The following is a 25,255-nucleotide window of genomic DNA, read 5'->3' on the forward strand; positions in this document are numbered from 1 at the left end:
CCCCACAGCGATCCGAGCAGAGATGCTGCACTGAATGTCTTTGGTGGTGAGGTAGAGAGGGGGTGTCTTGTAGCATGGCTCACTGTCCAGGAGGTGAGGACTCCTGAGCTGCTGGTGGTGACGTCTCAGCGGACTTGGTGCTGATTCCCGGCGCTCTGACCTGAGACCTCCGGGTTCTGAGCTGTGATGTTGCTTCCCAGCTGGGATCTCTGGGGTCTCGGTTCAGGGTCGGGACCTCTGGGTTCTGAGCACCAGCAAGGTCAGAGTGCTGGGAGGTTAGGGGTAGGGGCGGGGTGTGTGGCTGAGGTCTGTGGGAGGAAGAGAGAAGAGGCATATGGCAGGACACAGGAATACAGTTTAAGCTTCGCCTTTATTGGGGCAGGGGAAGGCGGTGGGGTTTCTGATGGGATGGGTGGGGTGTGAGAAGACGGACAGGCCCTCACACGCGGCGGTAGTGCGGCCACTGCTGGATGATTTTATAGAGCTCGTCCCCTGGAGAGAGCGTCTGCTGCACATCGCGGTGTCCTTTGACCTCGTAGTTAGGAGTCAGGTATCCCCGAGCTGCGCCACAAGCCAGCAGACTCTGGGCCGCCCTGAGAGCAGAGGCCGGGGGCACCCGATCTGGGGGAGGAGAGGCAGGAGTTAGGCTGGGGCTTCCTCCAAGGGCCGAGGGAGGCCCACTTGGGCCCAGAACCCGGCCTGCCACTGCTCTCTGTGCCTAAGTTTTCTCGTCTGTGAAAGGGGAGAATGACAGCACCTGCCCACAGGGCTGGGGGATAAGATGAGTGACTGTGTATAGAGCAAGCCCTCCACAAGTGTCGGCCTTCAAGATGATCATTTATTCACCCTCCTCTGCCCCCAGACCTTCCCATCCGATCCACAGCTGTAGCTGCCACTTATCAAGCACTTCTGGGGCTTCCCTGGTAGCTCAGACGGTAAAGAATCTACCCGCAATGCAGGAGACCCGGGTTCGATCCCTGGGTCGGGAAGATTCCCCTGGAGGAGGAAATGGCAATTCACTCCAAGCACTTCTCAGGTTAACCCTAACCCTCCAGTTCATGGACTGACCTAAGAACTTTTATAGAGATGAACTCATCTGAAACCGTGTAGTTGGAAATGGACTTTATCCAAAAGAGGAAACGAGGCTCAGAAACAGAATCACGCCTGAGGTCAGAGAGGTTGTAGGTGGCAGAGCCTCCCAGCCAGGACGCAGCACGAAGTGCCATCCCCCAGAACCCATGTCAGCCCCCTCGCTGATGGCTGGACACTTACGCATGTAGTTGCCCATGAAGGAGATGCCGATGGCTATGGGGTTCCACGTGGGCCCAGAGTGAGCACCTAAGGTGTTCCAGCCCCGGCCCTCATACACGAGCCCATCTTCTCCGATCAGGAAACTGTGGGTGGGAAAATGATGGAGGGCTTCCTGAAGGAGGACTCCTCCCTCCTCTGCTCACCCCACCCCTGTCCCTGCCCCTGCCACTCACAATTTCCCCAACAACCCTCCTCCTTATCCCCTGATCTTCCACAATAAAAACAATGACCCTCGCCCTTGCTATTTGTCAAGCACAGCTCTAGTGCACCTTTTCGCATCCCTAACCCCATGAGTTGCCACTGCCCCCATCCGATAGCTACTCAGAGAGGTGGCAACACCTGCCCGAGGTCACACAGCCAGGCATCGTTCTAAGGAGTACTGGCTGGCTCAGCAATAGAGTGGCCCACGACCCGGTTGACTTTGCAGAGGAGGGAGATGACCCTGAAGCTGAGAGAGGGGACTGCCTGCCCCAGGGCTCAAGCAGCGGTAAATGGAGCTGGGACTGTAGCCCCAACCCCGGCTTCACCAGGCACTAGACTTTACCAAGCGAATCCAGTGCACAGGGCTTGTTCCTGTGCACCTGCAAAAGCTGTCCCTTCCTCTGGGGTCAGAGCCAGGACTGCAGCCCCCTCCCCTCCCCCTTGCACGTCTGCACTGCCTGCACAAGCCCAGCCCTAAGCGGCGACGCTGGGGGAGAAACAGACGTTGCAGGCGGCTCCAGAATTGGTGCCCGCGGTCTCCCGTCGCCCCGCGCGCTCCTCTCGCCTATATCCCCGGCTCCAGCCCCGGCCTCCCCTGTGCACTCACTTGTAGCCCACGTCGCACCAGCCCCGCTCCCGCACGTGGTAGTGCTGCACGTTTTGGGCCTGCCTCTGGCAGGAGGCCGGAGTGTTGCAGACGCTGCCCGCCGTGTGCGACACCACCACGTAGCGCACAGGCTGTCTTAGCCTCTGGCTGCACTTGGATGCCAGGGCCCCCCACTTTCCGCGGGACACGATGCTGCCGCAGTCTTGAGCCGCCCCGAGGCCCAGGAGGGCGAGGAGGACCCAGGCGAGCGGTGTGTAGCGGCGAGACATGGCAGGCAGGACAGGACACGCGGAGATGCCTAGGACGCGCGGCGGCCCTGGGCCTTTATCTACGGGGACTCGGTGGGGGCAGTGGGGTGGAGGGAGCCATGCGGTAAAGGTCTTGCCTCACAACCGGAGGGACTCCTCTTCCTGCTCTGGCGGGGCCCCAACAGGATGTGGTATGGTCAGGTCTGGGCGGGGTAGGGAGAGGGGAGCCCGCTCATCCAGCTGGGAGTCGGGGGTGGGGAGAGGCACACAGGCCCCTGGGCGAAACCGTGGTTTCTGGAAGACCCAGTGTCTGGATCTCTGCCCTGCTTTGTCTCTGCCCTCGGTGAGCCATTGGACAACTCACCAGGAGCTTAAAACCAGGAGGAGAGAAAACAGGGAGGCCCTGAGGCCTCTTCTGCCTTCTTCCTGCAAGGAACTGAAGAAACACAGGCGCCCATTTTTGAAAGCACTTCTCCTGGGCCTAAGCCTGATATGGAAAGCCCATTTCACAGTTGAGTAAACTGAGGCCAGAAGCGGGCTGATCACTTTGCTGACACATGGAAGATAGGAGAGCCTGGTGGTCCAGAACCCCCATTCAGAGCCAGGCTGCCTGTGTTTAAATCTGGTGACATTCCAGTGTGTGAACTTGCGCAAGTGACTCTAACCTTTCTGTGACTCAGTTTTCCCCACCTGCAAAATGGGCCTGATCCTATAAAGTATCTAATTCATGGGATGATTGCTTAGAAGATGTCTGACTCAGAGTGCCACATAAGCTTCACCGGGATTTGACCTCAGATCTTCCCTTGGAGGTAAGCTCCACAGGAGGGATCCTGAGGTCCAGAGAGGAACAGCCATTACCTAGCACCACTCAGCTGCTTGGGATCACAGGTGGGGCAGAAGACTCCCCTGGGGACTCTGCCTTGCGCAGGTCTCCTTTCCCATTACCTCCTAGAGGCACTTGCTGAGTTCAGGGAAGACTGCCTGGTTTGCTTTTCCTTCTACTTTGGTAGGGTTTTGTGTTTTTTTTACAAGATAACATATGCTACACTTTGCTGTATAGCAGACGCTACATTAACATTGTAGATCAACCATGCTCTAATGAGAAAATTTTAAAGGACTTCCCTGGTGGTCCTGTGGTTGAGAAATCACCTGCCAATACAGGAGACACGGGTTTGATGCCTGGTGCAGGCAGATTCCACATGCCGAGGGGCAGCTAAGCCCACGTACAACTACTGAGCCCATATTCTAGGGCCCATGGGCCGCAACGACTGAAGCCCATGTGCCTAGAGCCCGGGTTCTGCAACAAGAGAAGCCATCGCAATGAGAAGCCTGTGCACCAAAACTAGAGAGTAGCCTTTGCTGGTCGTAACTGGAGAAAGCCTGCTCGCCACAAAAAGACCCAGTGCAACCAAAAGTAAATAAATGGAAAAAATTAAAAATAATGTATGCTGGCTGTAACAAGTTGAATTGACACAAATTTTAATCAGCTGTGTCCCCCTCTGTCCAGCCCCACCCACCCGAGGTCACCAATGAGACGAGTGTGGTATATTTTCTTCCACCGTATCCTCCAAGCTTATGTGGATCATGCTTATACCTCATGATATCGCTAAATGGCTCACCAGGCATCCTCAAGCATGTTCATGAATGATCTCAGTGCGTGCTCCCGGCAAGGTGTGTGAGGCAGATATTATTAACCCTGCCTTTTCTATAATCAAGGAAGCTGAGGCACAAAAGGGTTATTACATTCAGGGAGAAGATGGTGATGCCTGGATGTTGCCACAAGTTCCAGACTCCAGAGATTAAGCTCCAAACCACATTCTGCTTCCTACAAACATACATGTATGGACAAAAGTAAAATCAAAACCATAGCATCGATTTGCCTTTTGTCACCTAATATTTCATTGGCATCTCTCCAGGGCAACATCTCCATAGTTCTAATCTGTCTTTCATAAAAGTTACATAATATTTCTTTTTAAAATTTGATTTTTGGCTGTGCTGGGTCTTCCTTGCTGCGCTCAGACTTTCTCTGGCGAGCAGGGCCCACTCTCGAGTGCACGGGCTCCTCACTGCAGTGGCTTCTCTCGTTGCAGAGCCCGGGCTGTAGGCAGGCAGGCTGAGTAGTTGCAGCTCACGGGCTCTAAAGCGCAGGCTCAGTAGTTGTGGTGTTCGGGCTCGGTTGCCCTTCAGCATGTGAAATCTTCCTGGATCAGGGATCCAACCCGTGTCCCCTGCACTTGTAGGCAGATTCTTAAACAACTGGACCACCAGGGAAGTCGGATATAATTTCTTCTTTGAAGATTTTTCAGTCCCTCTTCACCCCCCACCCCCAGTGCTGCACAAAATATTATTGTCAGACATAGCAGCCTTACACAGTGGAGTGTTTATAAATCATACATATAGACTTGCTAGGTCGAAGGGTATACGTATTTAATAGATATTACCAGATTGTTTTTCCCAGAAGACTGTTAACAGTTCATATTTCTACTACTAATGTATTGGAGCCCCCACTCACCCCAAAAGTGGGTGTTATCACTTCTTAAATTTATGGGTATAAAGTGGAATCTCTTTGGAACATTAATTGGTGATTTTATAACCACTTGAGGGACTTTGTATTTCTCTGTTTGCTGCCCATTTCGGATGTGTCTTTGGTCAGTTGTCTTTAATTTTCCATTGACCATTAAAAAAAAATTGGATTGCCTTTTCTTATCAAGTTGCAAAGTAAAGAAAACAACCCCATTACTAGGGTTGCTGAGTTGTTGAGTATGTATATTTTGTGTCTCGGTTCTTTATAGAGCATTAAAGAATCAGGTACATATAGAAAAGGGTACAAATGCACTTTTTATAGACTTAATACAATTAATAGAATTGATAGTTAATAGAGTGAATAGTGGAGAGCTCTGTTACTTTGCATACCATGAGGACACCATGGACAAATATCCTGGTCAGGAAAAAGCTACGTTTTAGATTTTATTAGGTATTGCTTAATGGCATTCCTAAAGAAGTTTTAGTGTTTCGTTTCTCCAGCCATGTGATCAGTCCAAGGAATGGTATCTCATTATTGTCTTACTTGCATTTCCTCAACCTTAGACATATTTTACATATCTTTTTACATATTAATGGATGTTTGTGTCCATCTTCTGGGAACTGTTTGCTTATTTCTTTAATCATTTTCCTGTTGGGTTTTTGCATATGAGGATTTAACCCTATGTACTGCAAATCTTTTCCTCCAGTCTATTAAAATTTTTAAAAAATAGTTTGTTTTCTGTCTTACCTTAAGAAGATCTTTCCACAAATAAGATTATAAAACATTTTCTATTAAAAAGACGTTACTGTGTGTGTGACTTTTAGACCTTTACCTGGGCTAAAATTTATAATTGCGTATGGTGTGAACCTAGCTTTACATTTTAGCTCTGCCACTGAATAACCTTGAGCAACTGGACAGCATTGGACAGAGCTGAATGCTTCCTCCTCCTCAGAATGCGCACTTCCTCTAGCTTTTGTGTCCTAAGACTTTCTTGATTTTCCTTCTCCTTCTCTGGCTGGTCTTTTGTTCTCACTTTCAGACTCATTCTTCCCTTCCTGATCAGTATACTCTTCTGCCAGGTGACCATATCCAGACAATAGCTTCAGTCACACCAAAAGGCAGACAATTTTCCTATTTTTATGTCTGAGCTCTCAGCTGAATCCTGGATCTGCGTATCCACCTGCCTACTTGACATCTCCACTGGGGTGCTCCAGAGGCACCTCAAACACAGGATTTCCAAAATGGAGGATTTCCTCCTCCAGAACTGGCCCTCTTCTGGGAGTCCCTGTCTGAGCGAATGATATGATCATCTTCCAGTTACAAAAGCCATAAATCTGAGCACCATCCTTGACCATCTCCTACCCTCTCCCCAAAACAGCACCCAAAATGATGCCCAGCACCAAGCAGATGCTCGATAGATAGTTACTGAATGACTGGATGCCTGTTTAGTCCATCCCCAAGTCATGATGCTGCTATCTCCTAAATACTACCCCCCCACTTTTTTTTTTGGTTGCACTGGGTCTTCATTGCTCAGCATGGACTTCTACTGGTTGCTGTGAGCAGGGGCTTCTCTTGTTGCAGAGCACGAGCTCTAGAGTGTGCGGCTCAGTAGTTGTGGCACACGGGCTTAGTTGCTCCACAGCATATGGGATCTCCCAGGACCAGGGATCAAATCTGTGTCCCGTGCGTTGGCAAGGTAGATTCTTAACAACTGGACCACCAGGGAAGTCCGTCTCCTAAATATCTGATAAATCAGGATACTCCTGTCTATTTCTGCTCTCTCCACTCCGATTCAGTTACCATCTTCTCGCACCTGGATTTTGCTCCTACCTTCTCAATGACCTTGCATCATGCACCCTGGCCCCTGTGAGGCCCAGGCTCAAATCAAAAACCCAGACTTATTTTTTCCATGGCTCCTCATGACTCAGGATGAGACCTATGCTCCTCACCATGGCCTACAGAATGGGCTGCTTCCACCCCAGCCTCACCACGATCATGGCCAAGACCTTCTTCCGGAGTTGCCCAGCCACCCTGCCCTTTTGCTGTCCATGAAGAAACTTTGACTACCTTGCCCCCAGGGGACTCTGTACAAAGAGGAATTTGAAGAAATTCAGCAACCTTGTAATTTAACTTTCGGATTACAAAACACTCAACTAACCTTTTGTAAAAAAGACAGAAATATTTACACATATTCCTTAACGAAACTTAGGGTGCAGTCATTAGCTAGGTGGGATGAAGACTTCCCTTGTTAGAATTTTATTTATTCTGTGTCTTGTCAGCCTAAAAATGAGACATGCCCCTGCGAACATTTAGAGCAATTTATAACAATGGGTAATTGTTATATTGCCCATAACAGTTGGGACTGTATTACTTGAGTCTTTTAAATGTTTTTAATGTAATTTAAAAATATTTATTTATTTAAATATCTGGCTGCATCAGGTGTGAACTCTTAGCTGCAGTATGTGGGATCTAGTTCCCTGGCCAGGGATCAAACCCCTACCCCATGCATTGGGAGCTCAGAGTCTTAGCCGCTGGATCACCAGGGAAGTCGCATGTAAGTTTTCAATTGAAGTATAGGTGATTTACAATATTGTATTAGTTTCAGGTGTGCAGCAAAGTGATTCAGTCACACACATATTTACATATATATGTGTTGATATTCTTTTTCAGATTCTTTTCCCTTATAAATTATTACAAAATATTGAGTATAGTTTCCTGTACAACACAGTAGGGCTTTGTTGGTTACCTATTTTATATAAAGTATTACTTGAGTACTTTTTTGATAGGCTGAAATTAGATTTATTCGCTATGTTTTAGGAAGCTGAATTTTTAAAATATTTAATTCATCAGCTGTTGTTTAATTTTTAAAATACTTAATTCAGCCGGTATAAACCCCCTCGAACTGGATATGGAACAACAGACTGGTTCCAAATGGGAAAAGGAGTTCGTCAAGGCTGTATATTGTTACCTTGCTTATTTAACTTCTATGCAGAGTACATCATGAGAAATGCTGGGCTGGAAGAAGTACAAGCTGCAATCAAGATTGCCGAGAGAAATATCAATAACCTCAGATATGCAGATGACACCACCCTTATGGCAGAAAATGAAGAGGCACTAAAAAGCCTCTTGATGAAAGTGAAAGAGGAGAGTGAAAAAGTTGGCTTAAAGCTCAACATTCAGAAAACTAAGATCACGGCATCTGGTCCCATCACTTCATGGGAAATAGATGGAGAAGCAGTGGAAACAGTGTCAGACTTTATTTTTGTGGGCTCCAAAATCACTGCAGATAGTGATTGCAGCCATGAAATGAAAAGACGCTTACTCCTTGGAAGGAAAGTTATGACCAACCTAGATAGCATATTCAAAAGCAGAGACATTACTTTGCCAACAAAGGTCTGTCTAGTCAAGGCTATGGTTTTTCCAGTGCTCCTGTATGGATGTGAGAGTTGGACTGAGAAGAAAGCTGAGCGCCGAAGAATTGATGCTTTTGAACTGTGGTGTTGGAGAAGACTCTTGAGAGTCCCTTGGACTGCAAGGAGATCCAACCAGCCCATTCTGAAGGAAGTCAGTCCTGGGATTTCTTTGGAAGGACTGATGCTGAAGCTGAAACTCCAATACTTTGGCCACCTCATGCGAAGAGTTGACTCATTGGAAAAGATTCTGATGCTGGGAGGGATTGGGGGCAGAAGGAGAAGGGGATGACAGAGGATGAGATGGCTGGATGGCATCACCGACTCGATGGACGTGAGTTTGGGTGAACTCCGGGAGTTGATGATGGACAGGGAGGCCTGGCGTGCTGTGATTCATGGGGTCGCAAAGAGTCGGACACGACTGAGTGACTGAACTGAACTGAAATCCCCTCGAGATTTTCTTGCAGTTAATAAAAAATACTTGTTTTTTTGTTATAGCAACAATGATAGAAGTCCAATTAAATGGTAATTCTAGCAAGAACAAGTTTAAAACACAAAGCAGGAGTCCACAAGCCACTTTCTCTGCTATCTGACCCGCTCGGCTCCGTGATGCCGGTGGACCTCAGCAAGTGGCCCGGGCCTCTGAGCCTGCAGGAAATGGATGAGCGGCCGCAGCACCCGCTGCAGGTCGAATATGGCGGGGTGGAGATCGACGAACTGGGCAAAGTGCTGACACCCACCCAGGTTAAAAACTGGCCCACCAGCACTACATGGGATGGCCTTGATCTAGGTAAATTGTACACCTTGGTCTTGACAGATCCGGATGCTCCCAGCGGGAAGGACCCCAAATACAGGGAATGGCACCATTTCCTGGTGGTCAACATGAAGGGCAACAACATCAGCAGTGGCACGGTTCTCTCCGATTATGTGGGCTCTGGGCCTCCCAAGGGCACAGGCCTGCACTGCTACGTCTGGCTGGTTTATGAGCAGGAAGGACCACTGAAGTGTGATGAGCCCATTCTCAGCAACCGATCTGGAGACCACCGTGGCAAATTCAAGGTGGCCTCTTTCCGCAAAAAGTACGAGCTTGGGGCCCCAGTGGCCGGCACGTGTTACCAGGCCAAATGGGATGATTATGTGCCCAAGCTCTACGAGCAGCTGTCTGGGAAGTAGAGGAGATGGACACTGTCCCAGAGTTCCCAGACAGTGTTTCAGTTTAGTGATGCATGTAGATTTTCCCCCATTTCTCTGCCTAAGCCCTGAGTGGTCAGATTTAGATTTAGGGTGACTTTTCTTTCCTTCTGCCTGTATTGTATAATTTTAGGGGGGTTATGTTTTGATCAAATTTGAACTCCGTTTTGGTGGGGGATTCTTTGGTACTGTGATGCAGTTTATCCAAATGTTAATAGACGAACAACAACCCAGACTTTAAAGAAGAAAAAAAATTCTGGTAAAAAGACCAGGTCTGCAGTATTAGAACAGAACTTCAAAGAGTCTTTAAGGGAGGTTGAAAACAAAAAAGAGATTGACTGTCTCTGCCTTTGTGAGCCTGAGCACAGAATTGTGTGTGAAGGTACCTACTGGCATGTGTTTTCACGGCTCTGTCTCACCAAGACAACCAGGGGCCGGCATGTCCACTAACCCCCCACGTCTCAGGCTGGTTACTGCGTGTCAGTGTCCCACTGTGGCTCCTTTAAAGAGCAATACTGGAAAAAGCTCCGTAGAAGAAATTGCTTTGCTGTTAAAGCCTGGCCATCTAGACGAGCAGCAGGGCTGGGTAAGAGGTTATCAGAATCTGAAAGTCTGTGCTTGTTAAATTGATCACACTTTGGTTTAAAAAAGAAAACGGGTCTGGAGTTGGTGAATATTGTGTTAATTTTGCTGTTTGCTTATAGTTTGAATAAAAATAAAAACACTGTGTAGATGTGAAAAAAAAAATTAAAACACAAAGCAGCGTCTTTACGTTTCCCTCGATGTTCCCAAGCGTGGAATGTTCCCCGCTCACCTGCTCCATCCTAATTGTCACTTACTAGTCCTTCAGCATCGCCTTCTCAGACTGACACTGCCTTTCTGATATCTTGGACGAAGACAAACCCTGCTATTTTACTTTCCCCACACTATTTCCATCTCTGTATTTGTCACAACTGGAGTTATAAACCTCCCTGTTTCATTCTTTAATCTTTGTTTCTCCCATACAGTGCGGTCTCTAAGAAGGGCCATCATATAATTTATTGTCCAAACCATGACACCTCAGAGTGAATGAGGGAGCCCTTAATATTTACGTTGCATCAGTGGGCAAACACGAGATTGTCCCCAGAAGTACAGGATGTACTTTTGCCCCATTTAAAGGTAAAAAATGGGCTATCATTTCCCCCTCTCACACACCATTATATCCTAAGTTCTAAGCACACAGTTGGCAATAAACGCATATGAATATCACAGGTTGAGTCACCCTCACTTTCTCCCTCTGTGAAATGGACTTCACAACAGTCCCTCCCTCACAGGGCTGTTGTAAACACTGGGGCTGCCTCTCACACGATGGTTAATAGAGTACAGATGGAGGCCTACACACCCTATTGCTAAAGATTTAAAAGTTATACACCCAGAACTTCCCTGGTGGTCCAGTGGGTAAGACTCCACAATCCCAATGCAGGGGATCCGGGTTCCATCCTTGGTCAGGGAACTAGATTCCACATGGGTGCTGCAGTGAAGATCTTAGGTGCCACAGCCAAGACCCGGTGCAGCCAAAATAAATAAATATTTTAAAATATGTTGATTTATTTGGTTGCATTGGGTCTTCCATGGGATCTTCATTGTGGTATAGGGTTTAGTTGCTCCACAACATGTGGGATCTTAGTCCCCCGACCAAGGGATCAAACCCACGTCTCTTACATCGGAAGGCAGATTCTTAACCACTGGACCACCATGGAAGTCCCAATAAATAGTTTTTCAAAGTTTTACACCAAGCAAACAGCTGCTAAACAAAATATGATCTACCCTCTTCACAAAGACACCTCCAAAAAAGAAAACAGAAAGATACGTGCAAAGTGACAGTCCCTATCAAACGACTCTGGGTGGCGTGATTTCAAAGTGGACTTTCTTTTCTGCCAAAGTCCTAGGTTCACTCTGGGGAGATAAGGTGGGGGAAGGGGGGCAGCTTTCTCTCACATTTATTGGATCGTGAGGGTACCCCCTGTCAGTCTTCCAGTAATTTGCGATACTCATGTGATAAACACTTGCTTTTAGTTCCTTTTTACTGGGGGAGGGGACTGCTCTCCTTTCACACCTCCCTCCTCCCCATTCAGGACTCCCTATATGCGTCTTCTCCCCTTACCTGGGCTATTCAAGCAACCTCCATTCACAGGTGCTCCCAGCTCCCCATCCTGCAGGAATGGGGAGGAACTGGAGGCTGGAAGATCCCACTGGAATTTAGAATTCCCTGACAGCTTGGAATTCTACCCAGGAACATGGAGACTTTCAGACAGGAGGCCCCTCCACTCCTAACTTGAAGACCATCCCTCTTCTTTTCTAAATGCCCTTCCCCCATCCCACCATGGGGGCCACCTGTGCACCCCACCAGCTTGCCCCTGCTCTGTCCACAGCCCCAGAGATAGAGCGGTTTCCTCAGGTTTAGAGGTGCACTCCCGATCCCCTAACATCACTGACTCAGGGAACAGACCCATGCCCAAGTTTCAGAAAAAGGCTGAGCTACTTGTTCAGCAAATTCGGGGGCTTCAAGGTCCCAGACCATGTCCAGAAATGGGGACTCGGGCACATTTTAGCTCCTGGGGATGCCTTGCCCTGCGGAGTCAGACTCAAGCCTGAATCCAAGGGCAAAATTGTTAATTCCAGTCCATATAACTTACTAAGCACCCGCTGTGTGTCCCACTTACCTGTTGTAGGTGCTAGGAATTCAGCTGTGAGCAAAACAGGACTTTCCAGCACTCACGTTCATGTGGGGAAGACAGACAGTAAGTAAGGAAACGAATAACTACTTCTGAAAAGCCTGGTACACTGTATTTCACTTGGATGAAATACAGTTTCATTTCACCTTCAGCTCTAACCTGGGGATTGTTCTTGGCATTGTGGGAGATGGAGCATCCTTCCCCGCGTGTCCCCACTTTCGCCGCCAGAGGGCGCGCCGACCCTGTTTGTCCACACGCGTCGCCGCGCGTTTTCTCCCTTAGTCTCAGGTGGGTCACTTAGCCTCGAAGGAGTCCTGTTTTGTGATTTCCCTGGGGGCCTGTCTCTCCCGTGATATAACTGCTCTCCCTCCCTGCTCTGCCCCACAGCGACCAGGTATGTGGTCGGGACTGGGGTGGAGTGTGCCCCGTGCACCCCGCGTGAGTTGTACTAGTGGACGTGGGTTGGGGGATTCCAAGCGCTGGACCAGGACCAAAGTATATGAAGCGAATGCGTGAGGTCAGTGGTGAGGCTGGCCACACACCCGACCCGTCTGGAAATGCGGAACAAGGAGTCTAGGTGTGTGAGTCAGGGGTTTGCATGAGAGCCACCTTCGCGCAATGGAGGCGCTGGTCTGCTGAGATGGGTACCGAGGATCGCCCAGCCCGCCAAGGCCGCCGCACGCGCATCTCCTGATGGGGTGCGGAGTGAAGAGCAAGCACCTGGAGCCAGCTTTGGGCCATGTGTGATGAGAAACTGTGGGGCAAGGTCCTTTTGACAAGTCCCTGTCACTCTCTGTCTACTCCCTTTCACACTTTCTGGCCCCAAATGTTTCAGCCTAGGTTGTGCTTTCCCTGCCTCAGCTCCCAGATCAGTCGTTTCTCCAAGGGGCTCTGTTCCTTTGAGCCAGGAAAGGCTTTTGTGTTTTTTGTTTGTTTTTTCCTTTAATTAAAAAAAATTGTATTTATTTGGTGCACCAGGTCTTGGTCGCAGCACTCGGGATCTTTACTTTCGGCATGTGGGATCTAGTTCCCTGACCAGGGATCCAACCTGGGACCTCTGCATTGGAAGCTTGGACTCAACCACTGGACCACCAGGGAAGCCCCTACAGGTGTGGAATTTTTAATAAAATACTTAATATATTGGAAGGCACTTTCCGCACCAATGGACATTTTTCAAGAGGTTTAGTGAGAGGAGCCCATGAACAATCCAGTCATGGTGACCGGGTAGAGAATGGAGGATGAGAATAGTCAGTTTTTTCCCTGCACCATCTCTCCGATGGTCACCTCCATCTCCCAGAAATGGGAATCTTCCCTCAAACATGATGAGCTCATCATTCCACAAGCTCTCCAAGGGGGTGACTCTGCCGCAATCTTCGTCAAGGCCCCAGTAGACCCAGAAATGCGCCAACCAAGGCCGCTTCAAGTCCCATGCCAGGACTGGAGGTCACACAGACACTAGAACTTTTCTCATTCTGGGCCAAGTGTCTCTGTGCTGAGTTGGTGGTGTGTGTGGAGGGGGTCCCACGGCACCTCAGAGATGATGGGGACGGTCCTCCTATCCCAAGCAGAGGCGATTTTCAAAGCCCCTCCTCTACCGCCTCCTCCTCCAGTAAAGGAGCAAGAGAATCTAGAACCAGTCTCCCCACCCAGCTCCCTCCTCCAGAATCTCACCCAGAAGGGATTGTCAACACCATTGCTTAGTCACTAAGTCATATCCAATTCTTTGCGACCCCACCAGGCTCCTCATCCCTGGGGTTTCCCAGGCAAGAATACTGGCATGGGTTGCCATTTCCTTCTCCAGGGGATCTTCCTGATTCCTTCAAAATGCAGGGATTGCACCTGCGTCTCCTGCATTGGCGGGAGCATTCTTTACCCCTGAGCCACCTGGGAAGCTCTGTGTCAACATTATAGTAAGTGAAACTGGAGTCTGCTGGTGAGGAGAAAATGGGTGGATCTGAATCCTGAGGCCATAGACTGAGAAAAGAGGCAACTGGGAAGGACAGGGAAAGGGTAGAACAAAGAGGAAAAGTTGAGGGACACTTGGAGGCAAGATTTCAACCTGAAGTTCCCAGAGCGTCTCACCTACGAACCTGTGCTGCCTGGCCCTTGATCTCCTAGACTGAGCTCTGGTTCCCATGTTTGAATGGAGTCTGGGGTCCACTCACAGGGCTAGACTCTGAGTGCCCCACCCCCACAGCCCTGTCCCACATTCCTACCCCCTCATTTGCAGCCCCACCTCCTGATCTTCTCTTTATTTTTATTTTCATAATTAATTACTTTTTGTGGTGTGTAATGTCTTATTCAGGAGAAGACAATGGCACCCCACTCCAGTACTCTTGCCTGGAAAATCCCATGGACGGAGGAGCCTGGTAGGCTGCAGTCCATGGGGTTGCGAAGAGTCGGACACAACTGAGCGTCTTCACTTTCACTTTTCACTTTCACGCATTGGAGAAGGAAATGGCAGCCCACTCCAGTGTTCTTGCTTGGAGAATCCCAGGGATGGGGGAGCCTGGTGGGCTGCTGTCTATGGGGTCACACAGAGTCGGACATGACTGAAGCGACTTAGCAACAGCAGCAGCAGTGTCTTATTCCCTGACCAGAGATGGCATGGTGCCTCTTGCAGTAGAAGCATGGAGGAGTCTTTTTCTTTTTTTTCACTTCATTTTATTTATATTTATTTTTAGAAAGTGAAAGTAAAGTCCCTCAGTCGTGTCCGACTCTTTGCGACCCCATGGACTGTAGCCTACCAGGGTCCTCCATCCATGGGATTCTCGAGACAAGAATACTGGAGTGGGTTGCCATTTCCTTCTCCAGGGGATCTTCCTGACCCAGGGATCGAACCTGGGCCTCCTGCATTGGAAGTAGACGCTTTAACCTCTGAGCCATCAGGGAAGCCTGCTTAGTTCTATTCTAGTCTCTGTTCTGTTTATTTTTATTGGAGTATAATTGCTTTATAATGTTGTGTCATCTTCTGCTGTACAAAGAAGTGAATCAGCTCTATGCATACATGTATCCCCTCTCTCCTGGCCTTCCCTTCCATCCCCCCATCCCACCCCTCTGGGTCATCACAGAGTACAGAGCTGAGCTCCCTGGGCTCTACACCAGGTTCCCACTAGCTATCAATTTTACACATGGTGGAGTCTTCACCACTGGACTACCAGAGAAGGCCCCAGCCACATCTGCACCCAGCCCCCTTCTGGAACGTTCTGGTGAAGAATGACTTGAAAGGGTGTCCAAACCCACCTCCCCACCCTGGAACCAAACTCCTTCCTCTCTCCTTGCACTTACTTCACGGGCCAGTCCCGTCCCTTCCTGGACCCAGACTTCTGTAGTGTACTTTTTGAGTTGTGAAAGACATGGAAATTATTTTCTTATGTGTTAATTTTATATTGATATAAAACAATTTTATATCAGAATTACACAGAATAAAGTGATACCTTTTGTCCCTGAATTGGGTGTGCCCCCAAACGGGCCTCCGACAATCAGCCCTCTCCCCAACTTTCTGTTCTAAACCTTTGTGGAAGGCTGGTGTCACTGGTTGTGGCCGTTAGAGAGGCCTGGGCTGAAATGACCTTCGGTTAAAGGTCCAAACATTCCAGAAGTTTCCAGGCCCTTCTCTGAGCAGAGCTGACTCCAGAGGAGGAATGTCTTACCAATCGACCACTCTGACCTTTGCCTGTGCTCTGCCTTACTAAGTTCAGATACCTCCGTTTCCAGAATCTTGTAAAGGCGCAAATTTTGATTTCTTTCTAGGAAATCCTTTTTGGAGACAAGCAAATTCTTCCTTTGTGAGAGTTCCAACCCCCACACCACAATCTCTGGGCCGGTACAAAGTCCAGCCCCGGGGTGGATTTCCAAGAAAGGGGAGACTTTTCTTTCTGCCTCCTGGTCCACCCTCAGAAGCGCCCCGCCCCGCGCTGGGCCCAGTGCCCGCCAGGGGGCGCGCCGACCCACCCTCCCTCCTTGGTTGGGGGGTTGGGAGGGAGAGACCAGTCCAGACTCGGGCTCCGCGCCGAAGACCCCGTCCCTCCCTGCCTGTGAGTCGCGTCCCCCACCTTGTGCCACACCCTGTCGAGATCAGTGCAAGAAAGCGGAGACTTGTGATTGAAATGGAATTTTTATTCAGTGCAACCAGGAGGTCATGGTAACTTGAAACTTGTTCTTAAGTGGAAAAGTGGGTGTTATCTTGCCACCTTTGGAAGTGGAGAAAGGACTCCGTTTGCATCGATCCGGCCATGATAGAATATGTAAGGTTGCAGAATTCACAGACTGCCTCCTGGTTTGCTCCTGGTGGAGAAAATGCCAAGGGGAATCACGGATCTCATTAAGGGTCCCCAGGTCCAGCCTGGGGATTGATCATCCCTCATGGTATTAGTCACAGGGGTCATTGTGAGAGGTCAGGGTCCTGGGGACATCCAACAGCAAAGTAACCTCTCACGATTGTCCATGGTCACAGAAAGGGGACCAGTCTCCCTACTCAGGATAGACTTAGGATGACTGTTACAGAGGAGACAGAATAAGGAGGGAGGGATTGAATCTGAGTGTCTCCTATCCCTCTAAAACCCACTCCATGTCCCAGATCTAAGGGGACAACACATCTCTCCAGGCTCATTCAGGACACAGCATCCAACTGACCTCTGATCAGCCAACACTGAAGAGAGACAGAGAGAGCGGGGGAGCAAGAGAGAGATGGATGCAGAGGGAGGGATGGATAGATTACGGGCAGAGGAGTAGAAAAGAGAAACACAAGCTGACCAACGAAGAGGATGAAATAGAAATAAAAACGAAAGGAGAAAGAAGCAACAGAGAGTTCAGTTCAGTTCAGTCGCTCAGTCGTGTCCAACTCTTTGCCACCCCATGAACTGCAGCACGCCAGGCCTCCCTGTCCATCACCAACTCCCAGAGTCCACCCAAACCCATGTCCATTGAGTTGGTGATGGATGCCATCCAGCCATCTCATCCTCTGTCGTCCCCTTCTCCTCCTGCCCTCAATCCCTCCCAGCATCTGGGTCTTTGGTGGATGGAATAGAGTAGGTGGATGGGGACGGAAGGACCCAGAAAAGCACTCGGTGGGGGGAGATGAGTCATAGAACCAGTATGCAGGCCCCCCTTTCCTCCGTGCCCCCTCCTCCCTTGGAAGGCACAGAACCTCACCTGCCACAAACCCGATCGTCTGAGGATACAGCCGAGTAACAATTTTGACCTTTCACCTTCACCACGAAGGACTCCTGGGGCCTGTTGACCAACCACGGGCAGCACTGCTCGAAGCAGACCCTAAAGGTGCAGTTTCCACACTTCCGGGTCCTGCCCAAGGGTACCACGGCATCGTCATAGCAACAGTCCTGCCGGGGGTCGTAGAACTGGTCCCCGCATCGCTCTTGTGACTGGCACAGCAACAGCTGAGTGCCTGTGGGGGACACTGGAGGAAACAGAGGTGGTGTCACCCTGGCAGCGGGGTGGGCAAGTCCTGGGCTGGGGTCTTCTGGGAGCGGCACCCCACCCCCCAGCGTCCGCGTCCCTCCTGGGCTCACCTGGGGCAGCATGTGAACAGAGAAGCAAAAGGATGCAGACAGCGGCCAAGACAGCTGTGGGAGAAAAAGGGATGATGCTTGGCCTCAAAAGTGGATGGGGCAGCCACTGGAGCCCAACCTAGAGGAGGGGGGGTCCGAGGGGGTGTCTGTCCTGACCAAGGCTCAGGGAAAGCTTAGAAACAGACCTGTGTTAGGTGTCTGCGGATTATGGGTCTGTGGAAGTTGAGAGGAGGCAGGCAGGACTCAGAGAAATGGGTTTGGGGTTCTGAGGGATGTGGGTGTTCCCTGGGAGGGAAGAGTTCAGAGCAGGAGGCTCAGCTGGAGTCAAGCGTTAAAGGCAGCTGAGCTAACACTGGTGTTGTGTTATGTCCATGACCAATATTAAAATTTAGATGCCAGGATTTGGGGTGGGAGACTGTCATAATGTACAGCATTGGGCATGAGTTTGGAAATTGATCAGGGACATGGATGGGGCTGCTCTTGGTCTTCCCAAGTGGTTCAGGGATAAAGAACACTCCTGCCAAATCCCATGGATGGAGGAGCCTGGTGGGCTGCAGTCCATGGGGTCGCTAAGAGTCAGACACGACTGAGCGATTTCACTTTCACTTGTCACTTTCATGCACTGGAGATGGAAATGGCAATCCACTCCAGTGTTCTTGCCTGGAGAATCCCAGGGATGGGCTGCCGTCTATGGGGTCGCACAGAGTCGGACACCACTGAAGCGACTTAGCAGCAGCAGCACCCAATGCAGGAGGCACAGGTTCAATCCCTAAGTCAGGAAGATCCCCTGGAGAAGGAAATGGCAACCCACTCCTGTATTCTTGCCTGGAGAATCCCATGAACAGAGGAGCCTGGAGAGCTACAGTCCATGGGGTCCCAACGAGCTGGACATGACTGAGCGACTGAGCAGGCAGCACGCCCTTGGGGATGTGGCAGGGGTACTGCCATGATGGAGTCCCTTGTCTGGCTGGGGGCTAGGGACGAGGAGTGATGGATTGAAGCGAGGATGGCGTTGAGGCTGATTTTGGATTTGGGCTCCAAGAGAGTCGGGATTTGGTCCTTCTTACCCAGGATGCAGCGTCGTGGAGTCATGGCTCTGGATTGGCTGCGGTGGAGTGGAAGGAAGTGTAGCAGATCCCAGCAGCTGGTTTTATACTATGCCGCCGAAGCCCCGCCCCCACCTGCCCCAGAAAGAAGCTCCTGCTCTCATCAGCTCTCCTGTCTTCCTGCCAGGCCTGCAGAGACACGCTGGGGCCCTGGGGCAGCAACAGGTTTCAGATGTGAGCTTGGTCACGTCACTGTCAAACATGATGTCAATTCTTTGAGAGCCAGGAGGAGACCCATGGGGCCCCCTCCTCCCCCTCCCCACCAGAGCCTCCCTCTCACCCCGGACACTGCAGCCTCTTTTGCAAATAGGGATCCTTGGGGTCCTTCCCACTCTCCCAAGATGAATCCACTCGCCAGCTTTCCCATCAGATCCTCTAAGTCTTCTACTTTCTGGACTTTAAAAAAAATAATTTTATTTATTTATTTATTTTTGGCAATGCTGGGTCTTCGTTTTTCTCTAGTTGAGGGGAGCAGGGGCTGCTCTCTAGTTGCGGGACACAGGCTTCTCATCGCAGTGGCTTTTCTTCCCGCCTCTTTGTCACTGAGCCACCAGGGAAGCCCGACCCTTATTTTTTTAGTCTAAAATAGATGACAGACACATTTAAGAGCCTGGCAATAAAGATTCACTGAGAATGAGCTGTGTGGCAAGCCCTGAGTTAGAGGCTGCTACAGATGCAGTGATTACTCAGTAGCATCAGAGAGGGCTACAGACCATCTTTAAGACCATGATGACTCAGAGAGGTCAGGTTTGGGTAAAAACTCAGTGGCTGTGGGAGCCCAGATTAGAGTGGGAGGTCATGAGATGCCTTGAGTGTTCAGGGAGGGATTCCTGGAAGAGGGGATATGTGAGCTAATATTTCAAGGATGAGGCTGAACTGTATTTTAGGAAGGCTGAGCCCCAGAGAGTGTGGAAGACGGACGAGGGAGCTGGAGCGAGTGGGAGAGGGGCAGGGTCAGTCCCTTGTGAGCATTGAGGACTCAGGACTTTATCCTCAGTGCACTGAGCACCATGTCCATGTCCTGAGCATGGAAGGAGAGTATTCAGATCTGTGTCTACGAATATCTGTCTCCCCAGGTCTGCTCTGGGGAGGCTGGACAGGAAGGTTGAGACCGGAGTTAGGAGCTCAGGGAAGATCCTGCTACAGCAAAAATACCTGTGCAGTGACCAGAGTTCTAAATGTTTTCTTTTTCCCATTGATGCTTTCAAACTGTGGTGCTGGAGAGGACTCTTGGGAGTCCCTTGGAGAGCACTCTTGGGAGTCCCTTGGAGAGCAAGGAGATCACACCAGTCAATCCTAAAGGAAATCAACCCTGAATATTTATTGGAGGGACTGATGCTGAGGCTGAAGCTCCAATACTTAGGCTACCTGCTGCAAAGAGCCAACTCATTGGAAAAGACCCTGATGCTGGGAAAGATTGAAGGTGGGAGGAGAAGTGGGTAACAGAGGATGAGATGGTTGGATGGCATCACTGACTCAATGGACATCAGTTTGAGCAAGCTCCAGGAGATGGTGATGGACAGGGAAGCCTGGGGTGCTGCAGTCCTTGGGGTCTTAAAGAGTCGGACAAGACTGAGCGACTGAACAACAGCAGAAGAGGGGGCAGGGTACAGCATGCTCCCCTCCCAGCCCCACGTCGCCCCTTGGAGTTTGGGGGTTTCTGCAGTCTCTGAGTATTTCCCAACTGTGGACTGCAACATTTTAGTAGGTTAGACAACCACTCAAGCTGGGCATCAGCTACATCATTTTTTAATTGAAGAAAATATAGATTAAGGAATGGATTAGTATGTGCTGCAAAGAATCTTTTTTCCAGGTTTTAAAAAAAATTATTTTAAAATGTCATGTTAGTTTCTGCTGTACAGCAAAGTGAATCAGCTATATGTTTCCATATATCCCCTCTTTTTTGGATTTCTTTCCCATTTAGGTCATCACAGAGTTTCCTGGGCTATACATCAGGCTCTCATTAGCTGTCTATTTTAAGCACAGTATCAATAGTGTATATATGCCAGTCCCAATCTCCCGATTCATCCCATGCCCGCCTCTTTCCCCTTGGGCATCCATGCATGGTTTTCTGTGTCTCTGTTTCTGCTTTGCAAATAAGATCACTTGTACCATTTTTCTAGATTCCACACATACACAATACTTGTTTTCCTCTTTTGACTTCAATCTGTATGAAGATCTTGAGACCAATCCACGTCTCTGCTAATTACACAGAATCTTATTAATTATTTCACAATTAAATGCTGTGTACTGCAACTCGCATTCAGGAATGTTGGAACCCATGTAGTGATGTAATGTCTGTTTTCTGGCAAGTTGCAGGTGTTGGTTAATAAAGTCATGAATGGAGGAGGCTTGAAGCAAGGGTGGATCCTCCTTTGCCCAATGCTAGTTGTCAAGTCATGTTCTAGAGTTTGGAGCAGCACATTGCTCCTGACCTTGATTCCATGCTCTTCCTGGAATCGCTCCAGGAGGACAGTTGCCTCTGTGAGTATCTGGGGTGCTGTCGATGCCTGGATAGCAGCCAGGATGTGGCAGAAGGCATGTTTTCTAGGGCAGGGTTGGGGTTCTGTTTCTGAAGAGAGACGAGCCCAGACCTCACTCCTGGGCCTGGAGCTGAGTCACTGAAGAACAGGAGGGTGAAAGGAGGTCAGCACAGAGGTGCGGAGCCCGGATGCTGCCCAAAGAGCAGTGTCGCTTCTGAGACCTGTGGACACGTGCGTGCGTCCTCAGTCGCTTCAGTCGTGTTCCACTCTTCTCGACCACATGGACTGCAGCCCACCAGGCTCCTCTGTCCATGGGGTCCTCCAGGCAAGAATACGGGAGTGGGTTGCCATGCCCTCCTCCAGGGGATCTTCCCAACTCCGGGGATCCACAGCCATTAACTCAGCAGCGCTGAGTCTTTGGGATAAGATAGCCCTGGGTTCACATTTTGCCTCGGCCCCTTCTCAAGGTACCAAAAAAGCCTTTGCAAAAACTTCTGTCCCATCCTACCGCCAGCCTCCTCAGGGAACCCCATCCTACTGTGCCCACCATAAGAACTCACTGTCTGGGACGGCTGTGTCTCCTGCATGTGTGTGCACGCTCAGTCATGTTTGACTCTTTGTGGCCTCATGGACCGTAGCCTGCCAGGCTCCTCTGTCCATGGGATTCTCCAGGCAAGAATATGGGAGTGGGCTGCCATTTCCTTCTCCAGGGGATCTTCCCAACCCAGGGATCGAACCCGTGTCTCCTGCATTAGCAGGAAGAATCTTTGCCACCAAGACACACGGGAAGTCACCGTCCACGTCGGAGGTGACTGTGAGGGCACCCGGCCTGTGTTGGCTGATGCCATCACTAGGTGTTGGGACCTGCCTCTACTTACGGCTAAAGAAAGTTCTAGCTGTCTTGGCAACAAGTGTAAGATCCTGACTTCACACAACTATTTGTCTCATTCTGTCATTCTGTTTCTTGAAGCCAAGCAAGACACTGACCCAAGGTCCAACTGTTGGTCAGTGACTCAGACTGGACTAGATCCCAGGGCTCCTGAGCCCCAGCCCAGGGGCCTCTGAACACCCCTGGCCCAGCCCATCTAGGAAGGACAAGCAGACTCTGCTCATAGGCCACCCTGGGGAAGCCCCAGGTGACGGTTCCCAAGTGTCCTGGCTGCGGCTGGCAGAGCCGGCTCCCTGGGTGTGATACCAGGGGTTTGCTGTCAGTTCCTGCTCTCACCGGTTCCCCACTGGCTTTCCGATTGCCCCAGGAATAAATAGACTAGGTCTTCTACCTGGCAGTATCTGGGTGTTATTTCCATCTGGCCTTAGGGAGCCCGTCCCAGGAAACAGGCAGGAATGAGGTGGACTTACATGTGTGTGGAAGGAATGTCAGGTATGCAGGAGGAGGGGCTGGGACTCCCCAGATCCACGAGGTCCCTCCTCTGCTGGCTGATGGGGAGGTTGTGTCCCTCCTTTACACAACTCTATCCCTGGGATCACACAAACAGATCCCTGCTCCCTGCAACGTGACTTCAGGTGACCAAAGAATGGATGGTTTGGCTTGACCCAGCCCTGGTTAGATCCTCCAAATGATATAGTCGATTAAGAGCTTATGTGTCTTAGGAGTGGCTGGAGGAAGAGGCTCTAGGCTGTGTCTCCTTGCATTGATCTAGGATCCAGATCTCAGAGCTGTTGCCTAAACTCACGGTTGCTGCTGGGGAAACACCTGATGACTGCATGACTGTGATGCCCAGGGCTGCAGATACATCAGGAACCCCAGCCACCAGGGCTTGTGGGAAAGGTGGACTGATGCTTCCCAGCCTCTGCAGACAAGGAGGCCCTCAGTGAAGGGCGGAGGTGCCAAGTGTCCTTCTTGCACATTCCTCATGGTTCCCCATTGCCCTCGGCTTATTATAACTCCTTGTGTGTGTGTGTGCGTGCGTGCGCATGTGTGTGTGTGCATGTGTGTGTGTGTGTGTGTGTTAGTTTTTTAGTTGGGTCCGATTCTTTGTAACCCCATGGACTGTAGCCCGCCAGGTTCCTCTGTCCATGGGATTCTGCCGGGAGCCAGCACGAGAGTCTCCACCCATGACAAGGTCATGTGGGAGAGATCTGGTGGGCAAGGCGAGCCAGAACTCAAGGGGTACCCCTCTGGGCCTGCCTGAGCATCTACCCCCAAACCAAAATCTGTCTGTTTTACTATTTCACAACTTTCACCAACTCCTCTGACATTAACGGGGGGGCTATCCCCGACCACCTTTCTCTGTAAGAAAATCAACTTAAAACTCTGGTTAATAAGTCTCCTGGGCATAATAGGAGTGTTTCAATTCAAACCCCTCTGATGACTTTCTAGCTTGCCTGACAGGTTTGTTCAGATTCACAGTCTCCCAACCACCAGAGGCACAGGAAGCTTAAGATATTCTAACAATGCAGAGCTTCTCAGAGTTAAAATTGTTAAAATAGAACTAGTAGAGGATTTCTTTGTTGAGCTAATGCTTGCTGCAAAGTTTCCATATCCCTTACCTACTGTGTCCCTGGGAGTGTATTGATTAATATAGTTGGTGTATAGAAATGTAAGTAGTAACTTTAATGTTTGTAATCTTGGACCCTTGAGTTAATTCTTTTCTTGTTATAGCCCACCACACTTTTGCCCTGTAGGAATGCAACTTTATCTAATGCTTTCGGAGGGTGGCGCCTGACTTTAGAATAATCACCTTTAGAGAAAAATAAGTTTTCTGAAGAAAGGGTCATAAAATGTTAACAGGCCTCCTGGCCAAAAGATGATGTGAATCATCTAAAACTTTTACATATGATAAGTTTGCAGAAAGAAAGCCTGGCTTCGATAAGGATCAAGGACTGCTGACCTTGCATGACTCTACCCCTTCCCCCGTTATCCTCTATGCACAACTTAAGGTATAAAAACTACTTTGGAAAATAAAGTGTGGGCCTTGCTCACCGAAGCTTGGTCTCCCCATGTTGTTCTTTCTCTTTCCTTTTCCTATTCAGGCTGATTCCATGGAGCGCAGGGGCTCTCTGCGTTCACTTTCCTGCCTGGGCTTCTAAGACCCACTCGAGAAGGTGCCTAAGGTGGGGCACCTTCCGCGATTCAAGAGGACGCCTGCGGCCTACGTGAACAGAGCAAGTCCTGTGCTGGGGCTTTATTGGCTTTCTGCGTAAACCAAGGAATATCAGCCTCTTTTCTCTCCTCTATTTTCTTAACTGCAAAATTCTCTCTTTCTCCTTTTATCTATCCTTTCGCCAACGCCGTCCTCCAGAGGGAATCCATGGATCCAACCAGGGCTGGACCCCGGTAGGATTCTCCAGGCAAGAATACTGGAGTGGGTTGCCATTCCCTCCTTCAAGGGATCTTCCCGATCCAGGGATCAAGCCCCAGTCTCCTGAATTGCAGGCAGATGCTTTACTGTCAGAGCCACCAGGGAAGCCTGATTACAACCCAGATGTCTACCAGGGCTCAACAGCTATTTCCTCAGTTGTATGCCTCACCACTCTCTTCCCACCTCCTATGTGTTCCCTACATCCCCAAGTTCCAGGGTTCATACATGATGGTTTCTGTCAGACCCTCTCCCGACTCTCTTCACGTGCCTTCCGTTCGGCCCCCAGATTTCAGTTTAAATGCCACCCTCCTGAGATGTCCCTCAATTCAGAGGATGAGGTCTGTAACGTCATGACATCCTGATAGCACCTTGGATATCTTCTCCTGAGCACTTTTCACAGTTTTTTGTGGCTTTGTTGTCAAGAAAGACACTTGAGAATCAGGCCTAGTTGTGCGTTTGATTCTCAGTGAGAAGGGAATGAGTTTCGTCTGGAACCAAACAGATCAAGGGTTTCAGATTGAGGCAAACCACACCAGCCTTCACTCTGCACGCGCAGGTGGGAATCTAAATCACACTGTAAAGTGAAGCTACTCAGGGAAAGTATCG

The 25,255-nt window shown here is 49.8% G+C and overlaps 2 protein-coding genes, 1 non-coding gene and 1 pseudogene across 3 annotated transcripts; 1 reads left to right on the top strand and 3 right to left on the bottom strand.

The window, feature by feature from the left end:
• Positions 1 to 357: 357 nt before the first annotated feature.
• Positions 358 to 2,533, bottom strand: PGLYRP1 (peptidoglycan recognition protein 1). Its single transcript, XM_019978620.2, has 3 exons — positions 2,120 to 2,533; positions 1,273 to 1,394; positions 358 to 621 (listed from the first exon to the last, which is right to left on the bottom strand). Exons 1-3 carry the CDS (start codon positions 2,386 to 2,388, stop codon positions 440 to 442), a joined length of 573 nt encoding a protein of 190 aa, XP_019834179.1. The 5' UTR covers positions 2,389 to 2,533; the 3' UTR covers positions 358 to 439.
• A 6,362-nt stretch (positions 2,534 to 8,895) lies between these two features.
• On the top strand, positions 8,896 to 9,758 carry LOC109572946 (phosphatidylethanolamine-binding protein 1 pseudogene; annotated as a pseudogene).
• A 5,267-nt stretch (positions 9,759 to 15,025) lies between these two features.
• TRNAW-CCA (transfer RNA tryptophan (anticodon CCA)) lies at positions 15,026 to 15,098 on the bottom strand. The gene has a single exon. It is a non-coding gene; the product is annotated as a tRNA-Trp (tRNA).
• Positions 15,099 to 16,316: 1,218 nt separating this feature from the next.
• LOC109572218 (insulin growth factor-like family member 1) lies at positions 16,317 to 18,853 on the bottom strand. Its single transcript, XM_019978804.2, has 4 exons — positions 18,805 to 18,853; positions 17,738 to 17,791; positions 17,361 to 17,625; positions 16,317 to 16,493 (listed from the first exon to the last, which is right to left on the bottom strand). Exons 1-4 carry the CDS (start codon positions 18,827 to 18,829, stop codon positions 16,469 to 16,471), a joined length of 369 nt encoding a protein of 122 aa, XP_019834363.2. The 5' UTR covers positions 18,830 to 18,853; the 3' UTR covers positions 16,317 to 16,468.
• Positions 18,854 to 25,255: the final 6,402 nt, after the last annotated feature.

This window comes from Bos indicus, chromosome 18 (genome assembly GCF_029378745.1).
Source record: "Bos indicus isolate NIAB-ARS_2022 breed Sahiwal x Tharparkar chromosome 18, NIAB-ARS_B.indTharparkar_mat_pri_1.0, whole genome shotgun sequence".
Taxonomy (NCBI): Eukaryota; Metazoa; Chordata; class Mammalia; order Artiodactyla; family Bovidae; genus Bos; species Bos indicus.